We start from the raw sequence: 26,257 nt of genomic DNA, 5'->3' as shown, positions 1-26,257 counted from the left end.
TTAATTAGAATGCAAAGACAAAATACTTTATTGTACACTTGAGAAAAAAAACTTAAAAATTTAATTTGAAAACTTAAAAGGTACCCTGTTGCATGAAACTCACACTTCCGTTAATTTCAGCGGTGATTTGTTTTCCCCAAAGTGATGCCTATCTTAAATGTACATCACACGGTGTAGAATACGTGAAGAATTTTGACAGTTGACTAGAAATGGGTTCTAATTTGAACCACATTCACGAAGTACACGATTACCAAGCGATACTGGGGGACGATAGTTTTGCAACATCATTTGCTCCGTCTGAGCATCCGGCCGACAAGCTCGCAACGAACGGAAAATATCCAACTGAAATTTTAAACATAAAAATTACCGTTAGACGATTTATAAAACGTTTAATATCAACAAATGTGCAATTTTAGAATAGAACGTATCAAAGACATCTAATTTTAATCTTTCGAGCATTTTTCCGTCTCGTATAGCGACAGCATTTATCACGAAATCGTTTCCCAAGGTGAAATATCAATACTGCACGTTATTTTATCGAATCATAAATGAACTATGCTAATTTCCAAACAAAATAGTCTCGTACATAAGCGATAAATAAATGTGTCAAACCTGTTTTTCAGAAATTTTAATGGGCGTCTTGAATAAAATCCATATAACACTTTCTAAACAAGGCGGCGTTGTCAAGGAACCTAAATAGGTCCAATAACTGGTATCTTCTGTAATTATTATAAACGAAACAATACTAATAAATTGGAATCCATTGAAAGTAATTTCTACACGGCTAATCAACAAGTATAATAAGCAATTCAAATAGCTCGTTTTTTTTGTTTCGTTTTTTCATTGCGTACCCGGTATGAACTTTTCAGGGTCGATTGGTGTGGTAATTTTTGTCGATTGTCCTTTGAACATGATATTCGGGATTAGATCGCAAATCTTTTGTACTTCTGGATGATCTTCATCTCCTACCTGTCATAAAACATGATTAAAATCGGTTTGATTAAATTAGGCAGTAGATAGCTGCGCCTTAGTCGATTCAAGTAGGCAACATAAAATACTTTTTAAAAAAAATGAAATTGAAACTAGAATTTTTTTGAAATTTGCCTTTTTTTTAGAAAGATCACGATGTTTATTGATCTCTGATATATTTTTTTCAAATCATCTTCATTATTTATTAGAATAAAGAATTGCTTACCTCAAGAAGAATACCTAACACAGCTAAACCATCGGGCTTTGAGCAAGCTTCTTTGAATGAAGGATATTTATAATAATTCCAATGAACCAAGTGAAGCTAAAACGAAAACCAAACATGAGTTGCAACGTAGATGTATGTGCATCAATGAATTTATAAATATGTAAGCTAAGATGTATGATTGTACCTCTCCAGCATAAGCTTTTCCATCGACAGTGTGCTCGGAACCTTCACCATTATCACATCCCCAGTGGCAATGAAACTGTTCTAACTTGTACTTGTTACTCAAAGGTCCTCCGCTCAAATCTGAAATAAAAGTCGAGTTTGAATTTTTTTCAAGCTTTGCATAATGATGTTGTTAAAAGGAGTCTCGAGTTTTTGGCAATGTGTTGACAAGATAATAATAAATTTGGCAAAGTATAACTCTATAATAGGCAGAGAAAGAGCATAGTGAAATAACTTGAGTAAATATCTTCATTAAGAACTTGCAGCATCCGTCAATACACGACTTTTTATTAGTTCGATAGATCATATTATCATCTATCAGTATAATACATACAACTTTCTTCTATCACTTACATACTTATTACACACAAATTTTTAATACGAAAAGAATAACCTTGTCCTCTCTCATGCTGACAGCATATATAGGAAATAACCAAAAATAAGTACTAAACATTCTTCGCTTCGACTTGTTTATATTTTCGATAAATTAAGCCATCAACGTTCACTTATTCACATACACACAGCGAATCCAAAAGTTGAAAATTTTCAAATATCAACAAACGTATTTAGTTCGAATTGACTAACGACTGCAGTATAAGATAATGGGATCATTGCCAAGATCATGTTTTCTTTCGGTATTTTTTTACTCACCAGATCCAGCGCCGTCAACATCTATTCGCCAACAGTACCCTGGGTTTGTTATACTCAAGCAGTTCTCCGGTGCAAATTTCCAACGCAAAGGTTCATTTTTCAACGAATCGTCAGAAGTTGCTTTTGATGTTTCTACGTCTACTGGTGATTGACGGGAACCTGCTGCGTCAGGGAAAAAGAGTGGCCATGTTTCAGGTCCTGAAAAATAAAAATAAAACAAATAGGTAATAATTTATAATTATAAGTAAAGAATGACAAAACAAGCGCCATGTATATTTTCTCGAGTGCCTAATTGTATTTATTATCGACAAAGTAAACAGTTGTATGACGAAAGCAACACTATTGTATGAAAATTACGAATATTTTACAAAGCATATTTTAAAATTTCGTATCTCTCTCTTCATCATTTTTTTCGTATTTGTATCCATCAAGTGACAAGTAGGTATTTTTTACAATTTTTTTTTTTTTTTTTTTAAATCATAAAATTGTAGTTTTTTACTTTTTAGATATAGGTACTTAGGTAGGATCTAGGATAAAGTGCATTGGTGCTAGTCTATTAAGTATACCGGGTGCTTCGTTCGAAGCGTTGAATGATTCGCCTTGTTATGAGGCAGCTAAAACTGCACAAATGTAAATAGATTTGCCGATTCTACGAGTTGAAGGAGCAACGATTATCAGGTAAACATTGAGCGTTGATAGCTTCAAACATTTCAGATAGATTGAATGTAATCGTACAATGTTATAGTGAATGGAGTACACAATTACACATACACAATAGAGAAGTTCTTTTTATAATTGTCTGTTAAATTTTAAAAGAGAAGAGCTTTTGAGTGATTGAAATTTGCTCCGTACTAATTAGAAAGAGGAAATGAGCTTTTTTTTCAAGAATCATTATTAATACATGATTACATGCGTTAATGCGAAGGTGATATTTTTTGAGATGTTAAAGGAAAAACCTAGTAGTAAAAAAGTTTCATAACCTACAGAACATCGATCAGTAACTGGGTCAATTTACGTTTTTATTCAAGTTTTTTCAAAATAAATTCTAAATTAGGTACTCAACTTATTTCAAAAAAAAAAAAAAAAAAAAAAAAAAAAAAAAAGTATTTTAGATTTACTTAACCATTAATGCAAATTTTTTTCTAATCATTTCGCAAAAATGAAAAAAATTTGCACCATCTGAGTACCCCTCTGTAATACGTAGAATGTAGTACGTATACATACTGACATAGATGCACGGAAGTAGAACTCATTTTAACTTTCCTCACCCCATCCCCTTTCGTGAATAATCCTAGCCAGGCCTCTGGGTATACGATACATACAGTCAGTCACATACCAAGATACTCGTAATTATTCATTTGCAACAAAATACTTGAAAGAAAAACATATCTGCACGCAACTAGTAGGTACTGGCGTTTTTTTTTTTTTTTTTTTTTTTTTAGGAAGCTAATTATTCCTTTCTGTCAACTATGTAATTTAGTATCATTAATTAAAGCAGATAAGACATAAAAATAGACGCCATATTCAGTCCTATAATTTTCTCCATATTATTTCGTAAGATTTTATATGTGATTTTTAATCTCTTCTTGTTGCATAATACACATGGACATGTACTGTGTATTACCTACTGAACTAAAGATGAATTCATAAATTGGTAGTATGTTATATTTAGACTACAAGTAGGTAGTAAGTACCTAATGTACATATGTAATAAAATACAAGGTAGCTAATCTTTTTTATCATCTAGACATAGGTTATGGTTATGCTGATTTCACTTGATTGATATTTTTCAAAGTGAAAAGTGTATCTTACCATCCTATGATCTAGGTAGATAGGTACTTTTCAACATAGGTAGTGGTACATTGAATAACAGCCTATGTATCAATATTTTCTGATATCAGCAGGCATATAATAATTTTTAATTGCGATAATTCAGATCAGCCCGAGCGAAGCGAGAGCAAAAGCTTTGAAAAATTTATAATTTGGATTGTAAAACAAAATTCTGGAATGATCTTGATTTGAGAAATTGATTTTTTTTACATCTTCAACATTTTAAAGAAAAAGTTATTAGAGAATTCTACACCTGTTTGTGAAATCATATGAGTACGAGTAAAATTCGCTCGAGCGAAGCAAGGGCGAAAGATATTGAAAATTCACAATTTTTCAGAAAAAAAAAACAACAATTATTTTTGATGTGCATGAGATGACAATTTTTTCAATTTTTTGTACTCTTGGTAATTTTAAAACGCCAAAGTTTGAGTTAATAAGCTCAAGCGAAGCGAGGGCAAAAGCTTTTGAAAATTTTTGATTCAATTTGCAAAAAGGATTTCATATAGTTTTTATTCAGCCAATGCAAGCCACCGACTTTTGAAAGGTGGCGGCGGCTAAGCCGAAATCTGTATGCGAATGGTACAATAAATCCATTATTAAAATACAAAATTTTATATAAAATTACCTGTTCAATATCATCAAAATATTTCTTTTCTATGTAGGTAAAGGTGTATCAAAAAAAAAAAAAAATCCAAAAATGAACAATATTACTTTTAGGAAACGTAGATACTACTCTCAATTTTATCATAGACACTTGCACAAGGTAAAGTACGCACTTTGGCTCACGAGATTTTTATTCTTACTAAATGAACGTAAACTGTAATCTTGATTAGACACTCAAAATCATCAGATAAGCAATCTTTTTATCGAGTGATTATTCAGACCGATTTAAAAAATAAAATGAATCAATCAAAATCGTCTGCTCCTTAAATAGAAACCTAGTTTCATTCATGATAATTTTTCTCAAGAATGAAAACTTATGTGTTATCTCACTACCTATAGCCATAGGCATATGGTTTTACAGCAGACTATTTGCTTTTGCAAGCATCATTTTCAATTTCGCAATCAAATAGTCCGACAGTAGTATGGTTTCATTTGAAGAATAAGGTTTCTATACTAACTTTGTCGCGTTATTTTTATTTTCTTTATTGATGCAATCATCAGGTCATTAGTTTGCACCACGATTAAATATTGCTTATTAGAGAGTCTAGTTTCGTAATCAGAATAGCAGATGCTTTTCTACCATTATACATACACTGATGTATTTGGTCTTGAATTTGTATCTCTACATATATCGAATTCGTTCGCCTGAAAATTATTCTTTACCAACAACTGTGTTTAAAAACAAAAAAATTAAAAATGACAATTTAAAGTAATGTGAAATAAATTGAAATTGATAGCATTCGGTAGTAAAATAAGGAAGTAGATGTAAGACCACAGTGTGAACTATCAATTTTTTAAATATTTAGCGATTGTGTGAATAGGTACCTACTAAAGTATCAAAATGAAACACAGTTTTTGATATCTTGGCCAAAAATCTTCTGGATTTAGTTAACGTTTTATTACTGTTTTATGACAAGTAGGCAAGTAGGTAGGTACGTTGATACTTCAGTAGTTCGACTTCAAAAAGTTATATTTATTTTGGATTTAGGTGAGTTACTTCGTCACCAAACACGTATGTAGGTATTGAATCAGGAAGGTCGTAGTCGACGAAAAACCAAACGGAAAACATTTTTCGAAGTGAAAATCATAGGTACCCATATACTACGTAGGTATTAGTGTAGTGTGCAAGAACCAAAACAGATGTACCTACTACATATTCTAATACACTCCAATTTTTTTTACAAGCTTTGTATATGTGATAGTCAGACATCATGGGGATATATGTTACCTCTATTGTGTACACAAATGCACAACTGTACGTATTGCGATCCCCACCATTTTTAATATTAATATTGTACATTTGCATGTACTCGGTACGTATTATAAAAGCGATTTATCCGCTTATCATTTCAAGGGCATGACAAAACAGCATATATATTGTACGTATCGCCGCAGTATCTGTTTATATAGAACACTATCTGCCACACTAATCAACACTATTCGCAAATTTCCGCACAAACGCGAAGAGATATTAATTAACAACTGTCGTATGATTTTTTTTTTGCTCCTCTGGGTCTGACGAACAGATAACAAAGAAGGCGTGAAAAATCAAACCTCTCTGGTATCCTTAACTTTTCCCAAGGTGTTTGTGAAATAGGTAAACGTGAAAAAAAAAATGAAAACTCAAATTTACATATCAATCTGAATTTGTCTGAAACCAAACGAGTCAATTTTTTGAAAATATCCTTGAATTAATATCATCTACTTCGTATAAGATTTATATGTTATGTATCATGTAGAAAATGACAAACTTCGGAACCCAGCCTCAAATAGAAAAAAATGCACACGGTCTTGAAACAACTTAGCAAATAAACTATTCATCCGCGTTAGAATATTTGTTTTTCGAACCATAATTCAAAAATTAAAAAAGAAAAAAGTGCCCGCCTAATTTATTACAACGCACGTAAAAATAAATTGCCACGATTATTGGGCTAAAAGCCAAACACAAGATGCTCGACTCGAAGAGTATTCCTTAGGTGCAACTTCATTAACTTCAAAAAATAGATATGCATTCAAAGTGTTCAGCTATCGCCTCAAGAAAGTTTTGAGGTGCTTATTCGAAGCCTGAATTTTTAAAAAGCTGTAATTTTTCATTTATAATGTTAATCGTGCTGCTAATGAACTAGAATATGTTGAAAATTTAAAACATATGGGAACATTTTTTACTATACATACAAGCGTACCCATCATTATATACCTACTGCTACATATAACGTGGGGAACATTTTAACAAAAAATTTAAATTCATTAGATACGTAGTTGGAGTGGACATCTGTCATTCTGAATTAAATTCAAAATGGAAAAAATTATGTAGGTAAGTACCAGTAAGTTCAAGTATACATGGATAGATCACATCTAATTTATACGCACATTGGATATGTCTATTGCCTATGGTAAGTAGAAAAATAGGTCTCGATGCAGTTCGTACCTAGTATTTTAATTTTTTCATTTCAATTCAAATTTATTTATGCTCACTTTGAGTTTGAATCTACGCTATACGGTTCGGACGATTAATATGCCTCATTAGATTTTATTAATTACGTTAAATTTTCACCACTCTATACAGAAGAAAGTAATTATGGGTTAATTATATAGCTAATTTATTTGCAATTATACTAATTACCAGCTAATGAACATTTTCAAATGGACATTTGTAATATTCAATTGTGACAATTTATACGCTGTCAACTCAAAAATTCATTGGAAATATGAAGGAAGTAGATACATGAGTAGAAAAGGGACAACTTTTGCACGAATAAAAGTTATGCTCTCTTCCCCCTCCGCTCTTATACTTTTGAAAAAGAGCCTATACCTTATACATCGATGTTATATGTAGAATGGCCTTTAGTTTTTATTAAGGGTAAAAGTCCCCTATTCCGCCCAGTGCCTAATCCCGACCACCATGCATATCTCGTCTGTTATTAGCGCTACCTATTGAAAAGTGATATACACGTGTTCCTCTATCACAGACAATTAATTTGAGACATTCCCGGCCACTGTAAAGCAAAAACTCGCGAAATAAATTGAATTTGAAGAAATTCCATGATCAAAAAATTGTTTTTCACCATTTTTTATCACCAAAAATTTTCAACTTGTTATAACTAATTTTGTGGTGTTAAATATGATTTGTGATCGTGATTAAAGTGAGATTTTGATGGTATTGCCATTTTTGTAATCAATCACAGGTATGTATAGAAAATTTTTACAAAAGTGTAAAACAATATGGGTCTCCTAATCCCGACCACCCATAAGATCATGTAAATTCAGTCAGGGTGGTCGGGATTAGGGTACCAAATTCAGTCATTTTTGAGGTGCCTCAGAAGAAAATTCCAAAAAGCCATAAAGAATTATTCTATAACCCCAAAATTTTAATATGAGTTGGGGGAAGGTTCAATCCATCTTTTAAGCCATTTACTGTATTTTCATGTGAAATAGTATTTTATTGGTTGCTGCACTTTCAAATGTGGTCGGAATTAGGGTACCTAACTTTTGGAGGTGGTCGGGATTAGGATACCAAATTTTGAAAAATTGTTTTTGAGTTGTTTCGGAAAAAAATTCAAAAAACATATTAAGGATTATTCATTTGGGCCAAAATTTTGATATGAGTTAGGGGAAGGTTCAACCTACATTTTAAGCCATTTACCACGTTTTGAAGTGGAATAGTCTTCGATTGGTGGCGGTTTTACAAAAAGTGGTCGGTTTTAGGCGACTTCACCCTTATGTAAATCGGTTTATTTAACCTAAAAATGAGATTCTGAAAATTTCAGCTCGAAAAATAGATTTTATCCTACTCGCACCCTCCAAACTTTTCATCAAAAACGTTTTTTTCGAGAATACTTCTTTGACATGAAAATAAGTATACGTAGAAAATAAGTGAATTAGGTATGATCTAGTTTTCTTCAGATTACCTTTTTGATCATAAAACTTGAAAATTTGTGTGAAGTGTGATCATCGCGGAATAATTTCAACCCCATGAAAGTCAATTTTGAGGAGAGAGGTTCATGTGCTGCAGAAGTTTTTAAAATAGGTTGCCAAAATTTCCCAAATTTGAGCAATTTTTTAAAATTTTAATATGTTTAATAAGGTAAGACGTTTTGAGATGGATTAGGAGGGAAATACGGAGAAAAAAGAATAAGGTGCCTATATTGTGCTCTTAAATTAGTATTTCAATCAAAAAATTCTTAAAAACTACTAAAATTTGTTTGCTTCAATAATCTTTTAATTTTTGCGAATTAAAATAAATAAGTACATAGGTCTTCTAAATTCGTACTTATTTGAGGCGTGAAAAATAGGCGTGAACGGTTCGCCGGAAGAAGGGGGGAGGGTGAAACATTTTCTCATATTCTAACCGTTTCCGAATTATTATTTATTTTAATGCCAAAAAACCTCGATTTCGATGATTATTCGCACTTTTTTAGATTTTTGAGGCATAGGTACTAAGTATCTTCCTCTCACTGCCACGTCGTGGGGTAAAAATTATTCTCTGAGGTTCACTTCCTTACAATAACTGATTTAAATGCTGAAAAAATGATGCAGCGATAAAACATTTTAAAAATAATGAAATACTGATTCTCCAAGTGTTTTGAGGAATTTCATCCCCTTCATCTTCCTTCCTTCGCAATACATCTTTATAGTACCCCATACCCTGAAAGCCTCTACAATGTTCATTTAAATGTGTACTTAGTGATGTTATGCGCATATTATTTCGATTTTATTATTATTTGATTCTCAAAGATTGAAATATTTGAAAAATATGTTCTTCAGAAAATTCTTATTTTTCCCTTTTTTTCATGATGTCCTGTTTGTTTGAGACTTTGTACTCGCTCTTTTCTATTTTTTAATCGTGGAACAGAAATTTTGAGACTCCCTGTTCTGAAAAATATTGAGGTATTTTTGGGAAAATGATTTGTTTTTCATATTTTAAATCAAACATTTTCAAACTTCCCATTTATTCTTCCTTTATTTTGAAAATTCGAATTTCTAAACATTTTCTATCAAGTGGTGATAAATTTTGGGAAATAGATCTAAACATCTGAAAATTTTGAACTGAAAAAAAAAATCAAAATGCTTTTATAAGAAGTGAGAAAAATCGATAGTAATAATATTGAACCTCTCCCCCTTCCATTCGAATAAAATTTGAGAAATTGTCCTGCTTTTGTCTTTTTTTCTATTTTTCAATAATGGAACACAAATTTTAGGACCCCCCCTCTGAATTATTATTTTGGAAGTTTCGATTTCGAAAAATTTTCTCTCAGCGTCTCAAGTGATGATAAATTTGAAGATGAAGAACTAATAACATCTGAAAATTGTTCGCTTATTGTGAGGTTTCTGGTTTTCAGGGTCTAAGAAAGTCAATCTCAATACTAAAACAAAATACGAGTAAGCAATAATGACTGAAATATTGATTATTTTCAAAATTTTTGGGGGCATTTGACTCTCTTCGTCCTGATTCAACCACGATCCTCGCATTTAAAATATTGATTACCTATTGAAGTTCTTACTTTTTTTTTTCTGTCAAAAATTCTTATGTCTCAATCTCAAATTTGGGTTACCTATTTTCACAATGTGGTACTGATAAATTCTCGTTCTTTTTGGGGATAAAAAAGTCGACCAAGCCATTTTTTGGTTAAAATGTTCAATTTTGGACTCCATTCGGGGAATCCTAGCTCCCCCTAACAACCTCTTCAGGGCCAAAAAAGATAGCAGTGTTGCCAGGTATGGTGAATAGGTATGTGTTTAGAATTGGTGATAAGTACTATTTTCGTGATGGAATTGGTAAATCACTCAGTAGTAATCTTTGCTTACGTCCTCCCCCCCCCCCCCCCATCAAAAATTTTATAGCTTTTTATCGAAATTACTGCAAACTGTTCGGAGAATTTTTAAAAAAACTGTCAAAGTATATATCCAGTTGAATTGAAATTGTCAAAAAAGTTTTGAAATTTACATGGGGTTGAAAAGTTCAAAATCCCCAATGCTCTCAATGAAGAAATAATTTTAGCCAAAGAAGTCAGTTTCAAGTGACAGAAGGTATGAAACTGATCAAAGAACTCGAAATTCCCTATTTTCTCTCTTTCCATGGCCTAGATAGCTCACTTGAAATTTTCAACATCTCATTTTTCTAGTCAAAATGAACCAATTTAGCAATAGGTGGGTATTTCTTAGAAAAGATAAAATCCAAAAAAAAATTGCTGCCAAGTATATGAATCGAATAAACAACCTCATATCTACACTTTTCCATAGATGATATTATTTTTTCCTAAAATTTGATAAAATCTCATAAACTCGAGTCCATTTACCATACTATATCGATTAAGTAATCTATAAAGTTCCATCAAACACATATTATAACGCGTTTGATAATCATTTTCCTTCATTTTTACATTCACCGAGCTATACTTTTAAGGCAAAATTATGGCAATTTATTAGAAATAGACGGCTTTTATTCTACATAGATACCATCACAGTATAGGTACATTGATACAATGACGTTGAACTTTCGCAGTAAAAAAGTTTACATAGAGACGTACTCGTACTCGTATTATGCCTACTGCTAACCTAACATTACCTATGAGCCATCGATCAAATGCCTGTACCTATAAAGTAGGTATTTGAACACTTGGTTCAATTATTATTTACGAAAATAATGATTCCACTGGGAGAAAAAAAATTTTCACGTAATATGCAGCCTTTTATATAACCTATATGTACCTAACAAAAGAAGAATTCAATTAGGTAAATTGATACCAAAACACGCGATGTTATTTACCAAAATATTTTAATTATGCCTTCTCTGTTTGTCGTAACGTGGTAATTACTGTTTATTGTGTTACAAAACGTGCAATTCTATTATCAAGTGAAGAAGTGATAAAAAAAATAAACCGTTGTGATTGTAATGGCAATATATAGAGGCATGGAGTAGAAAAAGCCATAAGTAAACATATTAACCTATTGGTACATACAACCGCGAGTCAAACTGATAAATGCATATTCGAACTTTATGTACACAATATACTCGTACTCTAAAATGGTGCTCGTATTTCTACGAATAGGTAGGTACAGTTGACCAGGTACCTATCTACCTACGAGGCTTAAAAAATGATGGTATTTATACGAAAACCGAAACAGTCTGGTACGAAACACAAATGGTACGTAAAAAAAAACACGATTCGTACATTCAAATTTAGGTACTTATAAGTACTATGAACGGAAGTTTATTTTAGACAACATCACCAATCGGATTAGGTAGGTATTCCCTTAAAGATCATAGCCTAGTAACACTTTTACACCTATAATAACTACTTTTCTAATTCTATTCATTTACACACGACCTATAGTAAACAGTTAAACGTGGTTTAACGCTAAATAGTCCTCTAAATGGAAAGATTTTTTAGTGTTGAGACGTTGCCAAGTTTTGGTCACGATTTTAAAGAATCAATGACCATACTTTGATTTTATAATGCATAAATTTCGAATAATCCATTTAGCAACATGGATACCTATACCTACGACTAAATACTACGTAGACAAAACAATAATCTCTCGCAGACCGCAAAATTGCATGAAATATTTTCAATTAAACCATAGAAAGTGACAAATTACGCAGCATGATGCTGATACCGGCGAATTGAATGGCATAGAAATGTTTGTTGATAAACAGATAGGTAGATAGATAATACGTTTCTTTAACCTTGATAGAGATACAGAGAGACTGCAGCAATAGAGATGAATACCTATAGGTACACGTTGGTTGAGCTACGGTACACACCTGTTGTAGGTATCTTTATGACTGTGCAATTAACCCAATGCAAATGATTTTCCGGTCCGAACGTGCGGCCAACTCATTAGGCCATTAGCCTTTAATCTTATTGGTAATGGTTCAATTAACGTTGTTAAATCCGCGTATAAAAAAATGTTCGCGTAATGTGTTTCCTCTGTTTATACGACTCTTTATGAACCTATATGTATTATTTGTACGATGAACAATAATACAATACGAAGAAATATAACACCAGTATTTTGATGACGACGAGTGAACAGTAGAATATGATTTTTTATGTCGTAGGTGTGTGATTTCAATCTTTGTGTACCTCGATGACCTATAGACAAACAAACAGATCGAATAGGTTCTTGTGTAGGTATAGCACGTGACGACGTCGAAGAATATGCATACCGATCGGTAGTCTTATAGCCTAGGTGAAAAGAAAGTGATCACATCGCAGCTTCTGGCTATGGTTGTTGACCTCGAGGTGAGAGATATTGATGTAGTCGCCTCCAGCTCGAGTTTTTGTGCTCTCTAAGCATATCTTATGCGTATTTTTACTGCTAATAAATGCTTCGAGGAATTATTTTCTATACACGATACTCGTACATTCGACTTCATGAAGTACCTAGACCTACCTACTCTTTGAAAACCGCAAACGAGTCGTATTATCTGGTGCTCTGTCAGCGTTAAAATTTATTTGTCATTTATAGTATGTATGACGAAGTTTGTACGCTAAGTAATGAAAAAATTATTCATTTGATTATGCTAAAGTCACGCGAGAAACGACAGATACCTATAGGTAGGAAGAGGTACTCGCAGAGTATTGCGGTAAGTGCTCCCAGTAGGTACCTATAAAGAATCATAGCTAGGTAAAATAGGTAAAATGACCTTGTCCTCAGATTTTAAAATTAGCTTGTGGAAGTTGTTCCCTTTATGATCTAAAGCTCTCGTGACAAAATTTTTAGATCGCTTCTCTACCCTTAACCTCTCCAAAAGGGGTGAAATTGCAAATTTTGTTGAAAATTTCTATCATTTGGCAGTTTCCAATCGAATTTTTTCAAACTTGCGGAGATCTAAGACACGTGTACCAAAAGTTATTTTTGGAAATTTCTTCAAACAGTCATATTCTCTTAATAAAACGCGTATTTTTAGCTTTTCATAAATACAGGGCTAAAATTCAAGTTTTTCTAAAAAAAAAAAAGTAACATCAGCAATCAAACGAGGCCAGAAAAGTAACCACAAAGGTTAGGTATAGGGCAGGAGTATTGAGCAATGCATTTCAACGTAGAAAAAAATCATTAAAAAATCCAGGACAATTCAATTAAAAACGTAAAAAAAACTACAAATAAACATCTAGATATATATTAATTTTAATTAAAATCTAGACCATGAGACTAGATTAAGACTTTGACAACTTTAGTAAAAAACAGAACCTTTTTGACATCAACCTTTTGGAAATAAAACATGATTTTTTGACAATTCTTGGCATAGAAGTGCGAAGTTTTAGAAATTTTACACAATAAAGCAAGATTTTGGCAATAATTTTGATAAGAGGTAGAGTTTTTTTTCCGGCAAAAAAGCGAGACTTTTGAGCAATTTTTGTGAAAAAATGAGACTTTTTGGAATTTTTGTCAAAAAAGAGACAATTTTCAGCAATTTTTAGCAAAAAAGTGAGATTTTTCAGTAGGTGAGTAATTTCATTTTTAGGTAAAAATTTTTTTTTAAGTAGATAATTTGGAAAAAAAAATATTTGTCAATTTTTGGCGGAACAAAAAACGAGCCTTTTTGGAATTTACTGGCGAAATAGTTGATGATATTTTTGTAGAATAAGTGATGATTTTTTTGCACCTTTTTGGTAAAAAAAGTGAATTTTTGTTTTAGAAAATGCTTGCAAAAAGGACATGATGATAGTTAAAGCAAAAAGACAAGGCTTTTTACCAATTTTTGGCAACAAAGCAAGACTTTTGGTCAATTTTTGGCCGGGATGAGACATTTGGTATTTTTTTTTGGAGGGGGGATGAGACATTTGGTAATTTTTTGGAGGGGGGATGAGATATTTGGTATTTTTTGCAAACAAGAGACAACTTTTAGTGATTTATTTGACCAGAAACACCATTTTTTTGCAATTTTGGCAGAAACTGAGACTTTTTGCTGTTTTTGGCAACAAGCAAGAATTCGACAATGTCAAAAATGCAGGGTAACCAGTTCGAAAAAAATAGGAAAGTGAATACTTTTGTAAACTATTCACTGTTAATATAATATCAACATAAGTATTTTGTCTTTTCATTCAAAAAACGGGGCCAAGATTTGGAAAAATTTAATTTTTGAAAATGTAAAAAAAGGAACTTTAGGTACACCTTAAAAATATACAAAATTTATTTTTCATACGAATTCCCCCCTCCCCCCTCGTCAATTCTGATCGAAAGACATTTTTTCTCGCAATCAAACAAGATTCCAAACTACACCATCAAATCTAATTTGGGCCTTTGACAATTTTTATACTTGAATTTAAAAAATTGAATCGCTCAATTTTGGGAACTACTGATCGCTCTTTGGGGTGAATCACCTGGTTAAATTATCTTTATTCATCTCTAGACCACCTACATCAACACGAAGTATGTACCTACCTGCATCTGAAATCGCAATTTCATAGAAATTAAAAATCTTTGTGGGTGTTTTTTTACCCATTAATGAGTTGCATTTTTCAAAATTGGGAAAAAACTTATGAAAATGAGTAAGTAGAAAGGTACATGCAAAAATAGAAAATTTTCAGTTTTTTTCTGAAATTGCAGTATACGAATATATGATTTATTTCGAGTTGATGTTAGCCCGATTTGAATTTAGGCACGGTGCATGGGCCCTCCATAATGGATGGTCAAGTCAGGGGTTCCCAAAATTACGTGATTCAATTTTCATTAATAAAAATATCAGGAACCTATGAAACAAGTGAAATCGACCAACTTTGTCCAAATTTGAATTTAATGATGTAGCTTAATTTCGTTTTGTGATACATTGCGAGAAATTTTTTTTGACCAAAATTGATCAATTAATGTGGAAAAAATCGTATAAAAAATCAGTTTTTTTTTGCAATTTTTAAGCTTTCTATTCGCATAGAAAATTCTGAAAAAAATTATGCCAAGTTGAAAATCTAAAATTGTGCGTTTTGCCAAGAATTTAAGTTTGAAAAAATTTCCATAATTTTCTATAAATAATCCTTATTTGTAGTGTCTAACATCGCTGCAAGTTTGAAAAAATTCAGTAAGAAACTGCCAAAGATGGAAATTTTAAACAGAATTTGCAATTTCACTCTTTTTTAGAGGGGTCAAGGGCGAAGAAGTGATCCAAAAATGTTATCGTAGGGGTTTTTAGACCATAAAGAACAAATTCCAGTGGTTTATTTTAAAATGTGAGGCAGTGAGGACAAGGCTATTTCACCCCTTTTACCCGGCTATGCTTTTTTCTACCAACCCGGTATTCAGTGAGGTAGGTAGACTTTTCCATTACCATATAGTTTGAATCAATACAGAAAAATACTAGCTTGATCGTACCCCACTGATAACACGGAATCCGAAGTAAAAAAATTTCTGTTAATGGCAGATTTGATTTCCGAATTATAAAAGCTCGACTTCCTTATCGAACTGACTTTGACTTTGCTGTTTCGTTCTTTCTTAGTGCCAATTTTAAAGCAACGTATGTACAGAAACATTCGATGTTCTTGCATACAAATGACAATTGGCAAAGAATTAGTAGTCTGTAAATATGCGAAAATTGTGCATAAGTACGAGTAAATTCTCGGCTGTCTAAATCAGTGAATTTTCAACATTTAAATCCAACGAACATCTTCAATTTTTAATTTCTTTTTTATGATAATGATCCATAAGTACGTTGCATAGACACTTCATACAGGTAAATATCTGAGCATAATATTCCTACGTGTAGGTACTAGGTACACCGTATTTCATAAATTATTCAAATCGCGCCTTCAAATAAATAATTTTAAAACAAACACGCATTATAGCGCAGATCTTGTCGTACGTTTTTTTTCTGCAAATCTTCGCACGTAGAATCACCACGACATCGACACACGCTGTCCAACAAGTCGTCTCGCAAATCATATTAAATGGCTATCCGAAATAATTAATTACTCTCGTTGACTGTGCAGAACCATAGGTGCATGAGTTGATTTCCTAAGTGCTGATTATACGTATAATATGTATAAAAAACTATACTTATTTACTTTTCGCTACAGAATTTTTTAATATTATCAGTTCAATTGAATTCTATATACGTAGACATACTACTTGTTCTTGACCTTGAAGGAAATTTCACGTTTTAACCTTCGAGCAGCGCCCATCTGCGGCACTTTTTTTCAATGTACTGTAATATAATCATAAATTTTTCTCGCATGTTTTAAATTATTTTTGAACTCCTCATATTGTTTGCAAAACTGGTTTCATAGCTATGGTCGCATAAATTAATAGGTTGAACCGAACTGCAGATATTTATGCGTGTTTACTGTTATTTATTGCGACAGAGACAATTCTGATTTTAGAGTCAGACTGGTTGATAAGCGAGTCCGAAATTGAATTAATATGCATGATGCGGATTTCGCGTGCAATTATGGTAGAAGAAGATACTGCGCAGAGATTTCAGTCGTTGAGAAGATTCCATTTCCATGGACAAAGTTATAACTTGCTAAGTCTGATGCCTGATGATATCGTTTTGTAGAATTCGAATTGGATCTGGCTGCAGATGAATCCAGTAGATTAAGAGTATAGGTAGGTCTATATATTTTGCTCGTTTGAAGATCTATTCCTATTCGTATTATTTCGCTTGAAATTTGTTACATTTATCACAGATGAATGATGTTCCATGATAAGAAAAGGACATCGGCGAATCATAGAGGTACACAGATCCAGTAGATTAAGACTAAGTGTATCTAAATTGCTCGTTTGACGATCTATATTCGTATTATTTAGCTGAAAATTTGTAATATTTGTCACAGATGAATGATATTCTATGATAAAGACGTCAGCGAATGCATATACAAAATAAAAACATAAGTATAGGTATAGGTACCTTAAATACACGTAACCAATCGTCAATTGACTATTAAGTGTACATATTACGTAGATAAGGTACATTTACAGTCGGTTGTAAGGGGAAAATTATGTAGGTTTAGGTACATAATGTTTTCAAATTATGAAAAACTGATAACCCTGTAGATTAATATGTACAATTTCCGGGTACCTAATTATAACAGCGGTCAGATTTTTTTAACTTTAACCCAACTCCCATCGATTCACAACTAGGTATCAAACTTTTTCAACTTTGAAATCTCCAAAAAAAAGTATACGTAGGTAATCAGATAAATTTAAGCCCATACCATGTCATCGGTTAAGAGTTAGGTAATTGACTGCGAAGATACAAAAAATTAATAAAAATGAACATTTTCAGCTCGAATTATTCAAGTACCTAACAACTTTTAATAGCGTGTTCTTTACAAAGTCATCGGCAGGAAAACATCTTCGCTGATATGATAAAAATTGATAATGCAGCAAAAAATGTTCGCATCGGAGATAAACAATTATTTCCCTGTAGTATGATATATAAAACAACAATATGATAATAAGATAGGTACCTATTTGCTTTTCGTTAAAAAATCATATCATTTTAACCCGTTTCCGACGAGAATAACAGTAATAATTATCACAAAACATTATATTCGTCTACTCTTATCACAATTTGCACGCCGCACTAATTTTTAATTTTTGTATTAGCACTTGATATTTGATATAGGTAGGTACTTATCCATGCACAATACGATGCATATCACACCAATAAAGTTACTTATATAGGCAACATAAAAAGAAAAATATAAAAGATTTTTTTACACTGAACATGTAGGTATTAAGGATGAAAAATTAAAAGTCATTTCATCAAAATCGTCTTAAAATGCGTGAAAACTCAAAATTAAATTGCAGAATGAGCAAAGAAGTTGAACGATCAAAAAATTGAACTCTGGGAGTAGAGGGGAAAGGGATGAATTTTCCCTTCAAAACCCCAATTAGGTAGACAAATTCAACCAGACAGACTATTGCATTTAACAATTCCTCGTTTTTTTTTGTCGTTTTTGATCTTAAGCATGAATTTTCAGACCAACCAAGCGTTAGTTTAGACTACGAAAAAAATAAATGTACCTAATTGAAATGGCAGGAGATGAAATTTCCTATTACGAGTAGTAAAATTCATTAAACATTTGAGGGGTTCCATGGAAAAGGGGCCTTGGTCAATTTTTTTTGTTTTTCTGATTTTTACAATTCTGAATAATATACTCGTATTTAAAATTATTTTTAAAATTAATTCCACCATATTCAATGATATTGAAGTGTTCTTCCATTTAAAAAAAACAACAATAACGAATTGGAAAATGTTTGCTCATAGAAAACAATGTTTAGCCTATTTGAACTTGTAAAAATCAGTCCAAAAAATAGACCAAGGCTCCTTTTCCACGAAGCCCCTCATTTTTTGCTGGGAAATTCACTTCATTAAGTAGATATTTCTGTTCCTAGTTCAACAGTTCAATTTTCATTTTCTGCCAAAAATTTCTTGAAAACGAAGGTTTTTTAAAAACAAAAAACTAATTTATGGATATGAAAAATTCCACAGCTTACAATTTTATTTTTCTAGACGAAAAAGGGATTCACGAAAAATTGAATGGAAACAAAATTTCAAATCAAAAAATAGGCTTATGGTTTTGAACTTCGAGGAACTTGACACAAAAATTCAGCTTTTTGATACTAGAATGTCTCATAGTGAATTTTACACCATACGATTTCATTTTTTTTTTCAGTGATCCAGTGGCATAGTCAGGATTTTCTCAAGGCAAGGACAAAACCAGATTTCCAAGTAGGTACCTATAGGTATACAAAAGTGAAATTTGAGATATTTCGAAAAATTCTTCATTATTATCCGAGTATTTTATAAAAGTGGGGACAAAATTATGATTGAGTGAAATTTTTTCAAAAAAATATCGTTTAAAGCGCAAAAACCACAATTTTTTGTAATTTTTTCATAATTAATTTTCATTTTCAAGGGAGAAATTGTCCCATTCGCCACCCTTGGCTACGCCACTGTTTTCTTCAGTTTTTTTTTGGTGATGTTTCATGTTTAGACAGCTCAGAAAATCTATTTTTACGGTCAATAATAAAAATTGGAGAAAAATTTCAATCAAAAAGTTTGTTCTGTGGGAAAATTTTACGTGATGGAATTTTTTCACTTTTTTGTTCGGAATCAGTGTCAAAAAGCCCTATTAAAATCACTAATAAATTTCAAACAATACTCTTTATGCCCAGGCAGGTAAAGTATCATTGTGATAGAACGAAAGTTATAAGATTCAAAAATAAAAGATGAAACAGTCCTCAAAACAGGCAACTGTTCCAACGAATTGGATTTAAAAAACAGCAATTTTTAAAAATAAAAGATGAAACAGTCTTCAAAACAGACAATTGTTCCAATAAATTGGATAAAACAACAGCAATTTTTAACAAAAGTCATCACAAAAATGTAAAAAAAAAATCGTTTTTTGGGATACTAAATTTGAGAAGAATGTCGTATATCCAATCAATTTTTTCATTTTTAAACTAAACATCAGTTTGATAAAGGGTTCGGTTTAAAAAACACGCAAGACATTTTTTCATTCAAGGTAATTTTCATTTCAAAGATTTCCCTATAATGGGAAAAAAAATGGTGTCAACCAATTAGAGAGAAAAAAAAGAGAAAAGGAGAGAAAGATTTTATCATTTCTCTATAACCTGATCATTTTTAAAAATCTGAAAAATTGTTCATCGATCTTTAAATTTTGTGAATGTTGAGCCAATTGAATAGATAAGCAATTCGTTGACAAATATCTGATGGAAAAATGAGAAGATTGAGGCAAAAGTGCCAAATCTTGATCTGGACCGGTGCCAAATTTCGAAAATCTTCTATATTATTGAGCCTTATACTCGTAGCACAAAACTTTCCACGAAATATAGGTTAGAAGGTGATCAAGATTTCGCATCCAGGATCAAAATTTAATGCTTTGCCTTATCGAAATTGCATCAGATTGTGAAAAATTGCACGCACATGAAAAAATAGTTTAATTTGAGTGAATGTAGAAAATTACTAGAAATATCCATAAAAGCATTTTCCAAAAGTTGAAAAAAGTTTATCTCGAAAATCTTCACAAATTGACAGAAAATCAGTAAAACTTGATAGGTTTGAAAAAATTGTTAAAAACAACGAAGTCGAAAAGTTGATGATATCGCTAAAATGAGAAACAAATTATCTGTAATTTTTTCCAGATTATCATAAAAAATAACTGCAGCAAGAATATAACTTCGTGCTTAAGTATTTAATAAAGCATCCTTATGATTTTCAACCATTCCCCCCCCCCCAAGTATTTTTACTGATTGAGTCGGTACCAAAGGTGTAGAACTGTAGACCTATGTTACCTAATTTTAAGCAATTTTTCTGATGATTTTTTGCAAAATTTTAGCCACCTTACGTAAGATACCTAGGTATTCATTTTTTCGTGATTTTCAATGACTTTTCTTCGAGTTGTTTCGAATATTTTCCTTATGGATAGGTAACAATATTTTAAAGATTTTTTGCGAGTTTCAGTACCTAATTTTTCTAATTTCTTCAGCAATTTAGTAAATGGGTGCTATCTTATCAATTTATTGATTCATTCCAGCTCAAAAAAATTCACAAAAATGAAGAAAACCTTTGATTTAGGTAGGTACCTATTCATTTTCAAACCCTTCACCACCCACTAAATTTTTGGCCATTGTGATCAAATGAAATATGAATAAAATTTTTCATAATGATGACTTTTGTACAAAAACAAAAATTCAGCTGTGTTAATAGGTTCTTTAAACGTAAATATTCTAGTTATTATCACGTATCTATATCCAAGTTGCCAATCAACAATCCCACACATCAATTGGTATGTGTTATAATCTACTATTGTGTATTACTTCGCAGTTTACACTTACACCATTGAATGGTGAAAAAAACAATGTTTTTATAACACGTTAAAGATGAAACTAGTTAATAAAGGTAACCTTATTTGGATATTTGCCTATTAGAATTCTTCTCTAATCAATTAACACCGCGTGTTTATGATCGGTATCTTGTTCTATAGCCTATAGTAATTTACACGATCGCGATGCCCCGGCTTAACATTATATTTTTAATAATGAATAAAAAATTATGAATGAATCGACGCACTATAGACACACAGATATTGAATTTCAATATTTTTTCATTTGCTAAATTGATCATTAAGGTAATACACGCAGACAGACTATAAGTAGGTAGGAATATGTACCTACAAATGGACGTATTTCGTGTCCCTTTAAACTTTTTTTTCCAAATTACCAATGGAATCAACACGTATAGAGAGCTCATCAACAACATGAGCACGTGTCGACAAAAGATCAGTAGTGTGAAAACAACGGTAAAAATGAATACAATTTCTAAAGTGGAGTTTCCTGTACTAATCTAGAACATTATATTTCCTGCTGTTTCACCTCCTTCATAACTTTACACTGTGCGTTTGGTTTGCTTGCTGTTCGGACAACAAGTGAGTGAAGAGTGAAGGTCGCTAAAATGTTTCGATTTCCGGTTATTGTGCGCTTTTTTTAAAGTCAAACCTATCGAAAATGTTTGTTTTTCAAAAGGGGTAGATATTGATATACCTCGTACTACTTGTACTACAGGTATCCGTATTCTCTCAGGTACACAATACACATTCCAGACCTCTTATCAATGCTTACGTCATAATGATAATTATCCATTATCTGCCTAAAGGAATTGGTAAAGAAATTATCGAGTGGATTTTTTTTACAAAGGTTGGTTCAATTTGCTCTTATAACCTATTTGATTCTATCGAGAGCGAGAGTGACCGAGTTGACATGAGATGTTTTCGATTGGGAATTTTTTCCCCCTAGTTTTATAGGTTTGATTATTATGAAAATATGAGCTTTGATGTTGAGATATGTTTTGAGAATTGGCCTTATTGAAGGATTTTTTGAGATGAAATAATATTATTATGACTATGAGAAATTCAAAAAAATTACAAAGCAATTTTTTTTATTGGAATAGCATTTTCAAATTCTTAAATTGCATTTCCAGAATTCAAATCAGATTTTTATTCATTGAAACTTCGATTTTATTTGCTGCTCACAATGAGTATCTATCCGCCCTCCCTCCTTATTCAATTTTTTTTGAAAAATGTGTCAAGAGGTCAGATTTTGATGAGAAAAAAATTTTCATGGCACAGAATTGAAAATAGGTATCCTACTCAAAACTGAAAATACCAATAATGGAGATCTTGAAGGAACAGAGAGACATTTTGGCACACACCTCATCTAAAATCTCTATCAGATTTTGAGATAATTGAAAAAATGAAACTGTTATGCAATAGAAAATTTAATTTCCAGCAAAAAAGCTCATCTCTCACTTTTTGCTTGTCTTCGATGGGGTGCAAGGTATTCAAGAAAATTCAAAAAATACCAAAATGAAAAGTAGAGTAAGTGAATTTCTTCATTTTTTGAATTTCAGCTTGACTTTCTTGTTCAGTTCTGAAGAAAGTTTAAATATCCAAAAGACCTTTTTTTTGTTTTTTGGTGGAAGATTAAATTTTCTGCAAAAAAAGTGCTCTCACATTAAAATATTATCAAAAATTAAAGAAGCCAAATTAAAATGAAAAAATTGAAAAAATCAACTTGAAAAAAAAATAAAAAATAATTTTCCTTGTTTTAAATCAGTGCAGCTATTTCACTTTTGAAAATTTCCATTAAAAAGGTTGTTTGGCACGAGTAAACTATTTTCAAAACTGAAGGAGGTAAATAATCTTGAACCCTACTTTTCATTATGGCATTTTTTTTACATTTTTTTGAGTACCTTCTAAACTTTGAAAAATTTTGTTTGCTGAATCGAGTTTTTAGGACTGATTAACTTGAATATTTCCTCCCAGCTGGAAAATATCTTCAAGTTATCAAAAAAATTTTCCGAGCATAAGTAACAAGAATTTCATAGAATTAAAAAAATAAAAAACACGTCAAATCCGATAAAAATTAAGCTTGTTTAGAATGAATTTTATAAAATTGAAAATTCTCTGTTTTCCTCGCAGATTTTTTTGAAAGAAAAAATAGACCTTTCTTTATACTTCAACTTGCTCATCGTCATTCTTACAAAACGAATTCTTTCGACCAATCTCTGAAAATAGGTACTGAGATGGGAGGAAGTCGCTGTATGGAAAAGAATCAACAATAATTAATGTTCTTCATAGAACTTTATCTAAATGATCTTACGATTGAATGATGAAATTCACAAACAAAACGTCAAAAACGTGATTTATTTTTTTTCAGACAAACGAAAACAGACGAAGAATACTACTATCAAGGCTATAAAGGAATTCAATTCAATCATACAGAATCATAGTCAAAGGTTACAAAACGAATCGGTGTTTCGAGCTAATTATTTTGGGCTTCTTTCCTCTTCTGTTTTTTCCTCAATTGCCAAAATCTAGATTTTTTTTAAATTTCAAAGTCATTAAGTAAATTTTTTTGCATCGATTATCTTCTCATTTTTTAAAAATCGTTTTATTTAAAAAGTTTGTAAATGTATCCAACTTTCCCAAATTTTTGATTCCATTTTTTTGTTATTCAAATATTTATCAACATCAAAAAATATACCGATGGCAGCTTTTTTGAGTTAAATTCTTCATACTGGAAGGCAAAAAACACCAAAAAATGAGGAAAAAATTAGCAAAAACATGATTAGGTATACGTAAAAGTGAAAAAAACTTTTTTTTGTTACTAAATTCAGCTAAAATTCTAAAGGAGATCGTTCTTCAACGAATCAAGTATTTCAACGATTCAGGGATGAAGTGAAGATGCGGAGATTTTATTGCACTAATTCGCACCCAGTGTGGCAATGCATTTTAAGGGGAAAAAATCTTCAAATTCAATTTTCTCGCGTCAACATAAAATGAAATATTTTTCTACTTTTGCCTCTTGAACCCAATTTCGGACGCTTTTAGAAGTAAACTGCCTTCAAGTTCTCACTCAGTGTGGTCCTGTTCATTGTTTTTTTTTTTCACGTTAATTTAATTTAATTACCTAGTCATCGAAATCTCATTTGCGTAATTAGTTGATGTCTAAACGAAGTATCTTTTCCCTGATCTCAAGGAAAATATGCTCAATTACTTAATATTAATTGAAAATATCGTGCCAAAAGAGCTGTTTGCTCTCGATAGGTAATATTTTCGTGGGATTTTTTTTTCACAAAAGCAGTATGAAATAATTTTTTGAATTTTTAAAATGAAATTCGGAAATATATTTGGCTTTGTTGACGGTGAGAAGTGATGAAAAAAATAATAATTATAGGTAAATATTATCACAGTAGAACAAATTGATAATTTCTTCCAAATTTTGTTTCGATCTGATGATTTTTAATTCAACGTACATAGGTACGTTGGAATAGCTAAGTACAAGGTATTAGGTTGGTAAGCAATGTTGTGATCATGTTCAATCACTGAAATTAATCGAAAGCTTTGAATCGCGAAAGTAACATGTTGGTGAATAAGAAATATCCGGTTTTGTGATTTTTTTTTTGACGAAATAATCAAGTCGATTCGTGTTTATACCTACGTAATATTTAATTATCAATCGAAGGAAGTAAAAAAACTATACAAAGCCAGTTTCTGATCGAAGTAGGTATAGTAAGTCAGAAAAAAAACATTGTTAGATATAGGAAAGACATCGCGAATTAGGTATTATTTACGAGTGCTCTCAGAGTTCAGGTGCAGCCTATTTATTATTTTCGCAAATTAACCACGAATTTAAATTGTGTGAAAAAAAAATTTGAAAAATATTTTACTCACCATTATCTTTACCATAACCCCATTCTTGGGCCATATTTAACAATTTGAGAATACTTTAACGTAAAGTAATAAAAAATTTCTTGTTATCACTTGAACAAGTACGATACTGAAGTAAGGCAAATATGATAGTACTGACTCAATATAAATGTACTGGGAAAAATAAAATTTCTTTTAGGAGGGAGTCGCGTTATCACGTTTGCTAATTGTCGAAGCACATGGTTATGTACCCCCTCCTATCAATACACGCTGAAATTATTTATAAATGAACGTATTCGCTAAATTACATCGCATGTATACGCATGCGCCGCGATCGACGATTCGAACATAACTGAATAGTGAATCGTATACACACGATGATGATTGTGTGAACAGGTAAGTCCCAAGACTTGACAAGGTGATAATTGTTGCCGGTGTTGGGTTATGAAATGCAGATAGGAGGTTTTTTTTCAACGATTATTTCGTACGTAAAGAAATGTCATAAATTGTTGAATTTTTTTTCAATTTTTTTTTTTAGTGTTTGGAAAATTGTTTTTTTGAGATGAGATTTTTTTTGGTTGATTGGATAGATATTTATTTCCTATTCCTAATTTAAAAAGATATGGCGTTGACCTTTTACGTGGCCCTTTGGCCTTTTCTTACATAATTTTTAATTGGTATCTGGTATGATATTAAATTTGGAAAAAAATGTTGGTGAATTACCAAGTATTGTAGATTTTTTTAGTTTAATTTCATTATTTTCATAATTAACGCGTTTGATATCTGTTAATTATCGGTTTTGGTGGTCGTGTGCATTCTGAACGTTTCCATGTTGTTTTACATCATTTTAAGATAACAATATGGAATGATTTTTGCTATTCAAAAAGAAAGTATCCAATGGTAATCTATTTTTTTTTCAAAAATAAAAAATAGAAAACGTATCAATTTTATTGCTAAATGCAGTTTAAAAACTCATGGTGTGGTGCATTAATTAAGGAAATTGATTAGTTGGTAATAAAATGAA

The 26,257-nt window shown here is 31.6% G+C and overlaps 1 protein-coding gene across 1 annotated transcript; it reads right to left on the bottom strand.

Annotated features, from left to right (window-relative positions):
• Positions 1 to 4: 4 nt before the first annotated feature.
• On the bottom strand, positions 5 to 25,540 carry CAH1 (carbonic anhydrase 1). The gene is made up of 7 exons (XM_065367367.1): positions 25,258 to 25,540; positions 2,069 to 2,266; positions 1,380 to 1,498; positions 1,196 to 1,291; positions 852 to 969; positions 613 to 719; positions 5 to 342 (listed from the first exon to the last, which is right to left on the bottom strand). Exons 1-7 carry the CDS (start codon positions 25,289 to 25,291, stop codon positions 217 to 219), a joined length of 798 nt encoding a protein of 265 aa, XP_065223439.1. The 5' UTR covers positions 25,292 to 25,540; the 3' UTR covers positions 5 to 216.
• Between the last annotated feature and the right edge of the window lie 717 nt (positions 25,541 to 26,257).

Source organism: Planococcus citri, chromosome 5 (genome assembly GCF_950023065.1).
Source record: "Planococcus citri chromosome 5, ihPlaCitr1.1, whole genome shotgun sequence".
In the NCBI taxonomy this organism is placed as follows: domain Eukaryota; kingdom Metazoa; phylum Arthropoda; class Insecta; order Hemiptera; family Pseudococcidae; genus Planococcus; species Planococcus citri.
Note: the sequence above shows the minus strand (reverse complement) of the source record. Positions and strands in the feature narration are given on the sequence as shown.

What these genes read in the sequence shown, in the direction of transcription:
- CAH1 (XM_065367367.1), bottom strand. Translation starts at nt 25,291, where the DNA reads ATGGCCCAAGAATGGGGTTATGGTAAAGATAATG. An exon ending in GAAAAGCTTATGCTGGAGAG is followed by an intron (nt 1,292 to 1,379) that starts GTACAATCATAC and finishes TTTTCGTTTTAG; the next exon opens with CTTCACTTGGTTCATTGGAA. An exon ending in TGTTAGGTATTCTTCTTGAG is followed by an intron (nt 970 to 1,195) that starts GTAAGCAATTCT and finishes GTTTTATGACAG; the next exon opens with GTAGGAGATGAAGATCATCC.